Raw genomic sequence first — 6,183 nt, forward strand, 5'->3', positions numbered from 1 at the left:
TCCCTGTCCTTACATGCTTTTATCCTCTGCCCTGTAAAACTATATATTCTTCTGAGCACAAGTTATCTTCTATTTCCAAGAAAAGACGGCTACACATTAGTAGGCACAGTAGCATGATCCTTTCAGCATCCTTTCACGCTTCAGTGTATTTCCAGCTTCTTCAAAGTTTCCCAGTTGCAAATCTAGCCTGCTTCATCTCCTGTTTGCTGCTGCAGATGCTCATGTGAACCTCCACGCCTGAACCTTCACGAACAGACTTCTGGTGGTACAAGAGACGTACTGCTCGCAGGACGGTGTCCGCAGGGTGTGATCCCTACGCCTCGCTCTGCCAGAGGGTATGGCAGTTTTGCATCTTGATCCTTTCCTCAGTAAGAGTTCCTCCAACAGCATTCCAGCCGAGCGTGGCCATACACCTGACTGCTAATGACACCCACAGAGAAGCAATGCACAGCTGCATTACTGCTGACATGCTGCTGAACTGTCTTAGCACTGCAAGCACTAACACAAAGACCCCAGCAGTACCACTCCGCAACAGTTTTTAAGAACAGAACTTACACTGGAGTTACACGGAAGATGCACAGCAAATGAGCATCGCTTCAGACACCTCCCTAGTTGCTCGATCAATGCGAATTTCTAAGGCTTCAAAACTGTTCTTCAGGCAAGCACCTAACAATTCAGAACCTGAGCCCTGTCTTATTTGGCCCATCTAATTCAGCTGCAAAAGACTCCAAATCATCCATGTTCAAGCCCAAGACATCAAAGTCCCGACTCTGCCCTGCAGGTGTTACGGCCGGGCTTCTGCACCCCACTGGGAAAAACCCTCCCCTGACATCCTGACTGAGGTCCACAACATTCAGTCTCTATCGATTGCTTAGAAATCAGTTAATAGAGGTGGAACAGGTCAAACACACCTTTCAGTAAACTATACCATTAGTCCATTGCCTCAAAGGCCACTTCTCACCGAGCTTTTTGTTAGCTCTTTTGTTTTGATGGGAGTTTGCTGCACAAATGCATTTGAAAATAATGTTCTTAGGTCCAGAGAATTTGGTAGGAAACTTTGAAGTTCTTCCATAAAAGAGAATTATGACTTCTTTGATTGCTGTTGAAAGATGGTCTCTTAAAGACAAGTTTTCCTGGGTTACACACATGGATCCCACAGCTGCCTAGAGGATTCATATCCAAGTAAATAAGTATGCAATTTAGCTGTGCTTCTATTGAATCTGTTCATCAAATGTCAGTTTTTCACCAGCTATCTGTTAGTTGAATATCTAATATATTTTCTTGCCACACTTAAGTCAACATATTATCATTCAGTTATCATCGTAAAATTTATGATTCAATTCCAAAATAATTACCAATTAACTAATCACTCAAAACCTAAAAAACCTGTAACTGTCATACTTAAGTGAGAGAAGGGGAAAATCCTCATGTGTCAGATATGAAGCCCTCCTGATCTGATGGGAGTTGAAGGTCAAATCTACCATGTGTGACCAAAAATGTAATTTCCCCCAGATCTGGAATAACATTCCAGTTTTGAGCTCTGACCTAACATCATATGGCATTAATGATCTTCATGAGATACTAATTTTCTTGATAAAGAGAGTATTCTGGTAAGATTTTCGATATGCTAGAACACTATTAATGTACAGGGTAAACTCAATTAATAAAACACATTAATTTCTAAAATGCTACTTATTCATATTCATGATCCACAGTCCTTGGATGGGTGATCTCTTAAGTCAGATAAAATCTTGTCATTTTAAGAATGTCTTAGGTACAGCATGGGTTCCTCAAAGTACACTTGAAGGAATGCCACTGGAGTAACAACAGAGGACGATAACTGAGTTACTGAAGCTGCTTTACTCAAAGTGTTCAAAAGATTTTATGAGGAAAAGTTAAGGCTCGACCCGGGAAATGCCACCATAACCAAGTGCAGAAGGGCAAACCAGCGCTGCCTGGGCCAGCCCCGCAGACCCGTGACGGCTGCTCAGGGCATCTGAAGGGCCATGCCAGCAACGGCAAACATTTGCACAGCTGGACTAAATTTAGTGGAGCCAAATTTAGCTCCACTAAATTGTCCCTTGCTCAGCCAAGGCCAGGATGAGGAGGCAGTTTCAGCTGTACTGCAGCAACTACAGATCTTCTTTCTCCCGCTCCGCATCCCCCAGCTATGTCCTGCGACAGCCCAGACATCAGCTGTGCAACAGGACAAGGGGAAAAGGCCTCAAGTTGCGCCAGGGGAGGTTTAGATTGGATATTGGGAAGAATTTCTTCACTGAAAGGGTTGTCAGGCACTGGAACAGGCTGCCCAGGGAAGCAGTGGAGTCGCCATCCCTGGAGGTATTTAAAAGTTATGTAGACGTGGTGCTGAGGGACATGGTTTGGTGGTGGACTTGGCCATGCTAGGTTTATGGTTGGACTCAATGATCTTAAAGGTCCTTTCCAACCTCAACCATTCTGATTCTATTCTATGATTTGGTCTGCCAAGACAGTAACAGAGCCCTTCAGTCCTAACTCCCCTGCCTGGCCCAAGTCACCAGGACCCCACAAAGAGCAGAGCCAGGAACGGGCTCCGGAAGTCCGGACCCTGCATCTCCTTTACTGGACTAAGATGCTCACTGTACATCTAGCACACGCAGCATACGCAGTGGCACTAGATGATTATGCTGACTGGCAAGTCTTATAAGGAGAAAGCAGATGATGTTGAGTAACTTTTTTAAAAAAAATCAATGAAGAAAAACAAGTAAATACCGACTGCCAAGTACTCAGCAAGTCAGAAAAAAGCAAGTTTCATAGACCTAAATAAGCAGAAAAAGCCAAATGCAGCATTTGAAAAAGCACTGCATTACTGCTGACTCTCCTTACCCCTGGCAGAGCCCAGCTGAGGGGGAGCAGAGCTGAGCAGTCGGCTTCGGCACGTCTTAATGCAGGTCAGTCGAGCTAAAGGAGAGAAACAATTGCACTGTACCTTCATACAGCCAGCTGCCTCCCAACGAGCCACTTGGTTTTTTTCCACTGCAGATAGCTTTGGCACCTCTCGCTTTTGTCTCTGTTTGGGTGCGCTGCCAGTTCCCTCTCTGAACCTGCCCTCTCCAGCGCGCCTCCATCTGCAGCCACGTCAAATCCTGCCGTCTTGTCCTCCGAGCTGTGGGGCTGCTGCTGCAGCTCAGGGGAGGAGGGCCTGCGGCACGCCGAACCTCGCACAAGTGAGAACCGACCGTCAGCCAGCCGGCGATGGGCACAGCTCCCTAGGCACTGCCCCCTGCCCAACCACCCCAGCTCAAGGGGAAGGTAGCCAAGAACTGCGTACGGCCGGCACTGCCCAACAGCAGCAACACTCTGCTTCTCAATTTGAGACGGCAAACTTGGCCGTTCCTGAAAGATCTCCCTAGAGAACAGACCCACAAGAGCCTCAAAGTGCAGGGACAAGGCACCATTACCAACCGGCAGCACCTTCCCAAGCCGCTCTGCAGAAAACACCTTGGTTCCCCTCGTCCCCGTGACTCTGGCAGGCCCTTCTCACTTGGCACTTCTTGCTCAGGGCTCCTTTCCCAGGACATCAGCCGAGCTTCTCGCTCTTCAGTGTTCCCCCACACAGCCGTGTGACGGCTCTTGGCCATCAGCTTCAGTTTCTCCTTTCAGCCTCAGGCAGATCTCAGGCAGAGCTTTCCCCCTTCCAGGCCACCGGAACCACCACAGATTTCACCCCTCTTTGCCGAGCTTCCACTAAAGGGTGGCAGCCGCCTTTGCCAAGTCTCACCTCTGCCTTCAGGTAAGGCAACGCTGAAGGACTCAGGATCACAGGCGACAGACGGGACCCTCGGGACGTAAGGACAACTGAAGGCAACGCTCAGGCACTGAGGAGGAGAAGATGCTTGTGTGGTTTTGTCGCTCAGCTTTCACCATTGCCTGACATGGAGAACCACGCGATAAAGTTGTCTGTGCCAACGCAGGCGGGGGTCCAGACGGGCCAGCAGCAGCCGCCCAGCCCGTCCCAGCACACGCTGCTCCTCTGCCCGGGTGCGAGGCACGGTCCCGGCTCGTCCCTGCACCGCCCAAAGGCAACGCCAACCCTTTGCTTCCATCAGCTGTACCGACGTGCATGGCCAACAGCCTGCTCCCCACCAGGGATCTCGGGAGATCTGCAAACTCATTTCAGCGCTGACCTCACTACGAATTTGAAAGAGGCTCTCAGGAGATACAAGACCAACGCATTAACACAATATGCCATTTAGCTCTCACCTCAGTCCTTCCCGCTGGAGCTTGTTGATGAGTAACCATCAGCTACAAATCAATGTCCCTTTTGTTTTCTGATATTCTTCCTTCCCTTGGCAGGATTGGCAGAACAGCAATGAACATGTTCTTTTGTTCTGTATGACTCTTTTTTATCCAACTCACTTAAAAATAAATTTTTTTTCCTCCTTACAAGTGCATGACTTGTGTAATTTCCCTCTCAGTCAACTTTCTACAAGTACTGTTCACATCCCTTCCTCTGCTCTTGTGCGCTGAACAGAATTGGTAAACAACTCATATTATGGATGTCACATCTATTTTCCATCTAGCTTCATTTTATCTTTCTTGAGTGGAATGTAATAGAGGCCATATAATTTACAAAACTGTTCTCCTCCTGACCTGCTGCACTTGCTCAATTCTACAGAGAATGAACAGCACTGGAAAATCTGTATCTCGGCCCACTTCAGAGCTTGTTTGGGGCTATTTTTTGTAAGACTGTTTGTGTTACCTGCTGGTATTTTAAGAAACGGATCTTTCAACTCATTTCTTTCAAAGCGTGCTAATTTCAGTCAAGAAGAATCTTTATCTCTCCAGTCTGACTCCTCTTGGACACTGACAAAGCTGTCGTCACCTACCGGGACCCATCCAAGGAAAGCCTGCAGTCCCATCACCCCCTGCACTGCAACTCAAGAATGGATGTACCGTCTATCTGCTCTTCTATGGCCAAGTACAAACAAGTTACCCTCTCTCCACAGAAACACAAGTATTGACCACCTTATTACTGTAAGAAAACCATTTCCCAGTTCTATATCCAGCCACTGCCACAAGCAGTAATACTCTGCCATCCATGATGCAGGACAAATGATTCCCAAGACATACTACACCGAATTATCCAACTACAGACTGGTTTGTATGTGTCCTACTACCTCCCGCTAGTATAGACCTAACCACATGCCATAACAGATGTCAAAGAAATTGAAACACTCACAGATTTTTCTATTTACCCAAACAAGTGAAGCTTCAGTTTTCTAGACAAAGTCCTCAACGCTCCCACTGACAACAGCAGGCTATCTTTGTGACCATGTGTAATGCCTTTGTGAACACTTCAGTAGGGATTAGCACTTTCTGACATCTGTATGAACATAAACTACAAACTTATGTTCTGCTAATACACAGCCTTAAGTAGTTCAGCACCTGTGCCACCAGCAAGCTCTGCTGCGACAACGGTTACAAGGCAAAGAGCTCATTGCTCTGATTTTGTGGATATGATCCTCCTTGGGAAGACGGGAATAATTTTCTGCCTCTGAAATGGTCTCTGTGTAGCAATTCAGAGCAGAAATGTTTCATAACAGCGAGAGCCCAAGACGCAAACCCACACCTGGCTCCCCAGTCAGCCCCACCACATGGCAGGAACGGCCCCCGGGACGGAGAGAACGGCTCCTTACCTCAAAGCAATAGTCTTGTCCCAGGATGCTACTGTGGACTGGCTTGATGACCACTTCTTCCTCCATGCTGAGATCCAGAGCCTCAACAGCACTACTGGGACTGAGCAAAGACTCGTGGGAGCGCGATTCTTTCAGCCTCGGCATTAGATGGGATCTAGAGGAAAAATGTAAGGATATCAGTGGATGCTTTCCTTCCCAGAGAAATTATTTAGTCCATCTGTTAGCAACAACTGCAGAATATTCCTGGGAATTTTTTGCCATGAGATAGCCGAGGGCCCAGAATAGCAAGGACTGCTACATTGTCCCATTTATAATTCAGTGAGGAGGTTCCATTACATGCCGTACGTTCAGTAAAAACATTTTTTTCCAAACTTTGATGCAGTCAGGACTACATTAGCAGAGGTTTGTAGACTGGGGGTCTCTGCACAGCCGATCAGGTCTTTAAACGGCCACCACGCTGCTGGGTGAGACCTCCCGGGTGCGTTGCAGCAGGAGCAGACCAGGG

The 6,183-nt window shown here is 47.5% G+C and overlaps 1 protein-coding gene across 1 annotated transcript in view; it reads right to left on the reverse strand.

Moving 5' to 3' along the window:
* The window catches only part of LOC104162440 (disabled homolog 2-interacting protein-like), a 30,247-nt gene extending 24,419 nt beyond the window's left edge, over nucleotides 1–5,828 (reverse strand). The window contains exon 1 of the mRNA XM_009701159.1: nucleotides 5,679–5,828. Within this exon, the coding sequence (XP_009699461.1) occupies nucleotides 5,679–5,822 (144 nt within the window). The 5' untranslated portion in view covers nucleotides 5,823–5,828. The remainder of the gene's footprint in view (nucleotides 1–5,678) is intronic.
* Between the last annotated feature and the right edge of the window lie 355 nt (nucleotides 5,829–6,183).

The sequence above is a fragment of the Cariama cristata genome, unplaced genomic scaffold (assembly GCF_000690535.1).
Source record: "Cariama cristata isolate BGI_N322 unplaced genomic scaffold, ASM69053v1 scaffold10825, whole genome shotgun sequence".
Classification (NCBI taxonomy): Eukaryota; Metazoa; Chordata; class Aves; order Cariamiformes; family Cariamidae; genus Cariama; species Cariama cristata.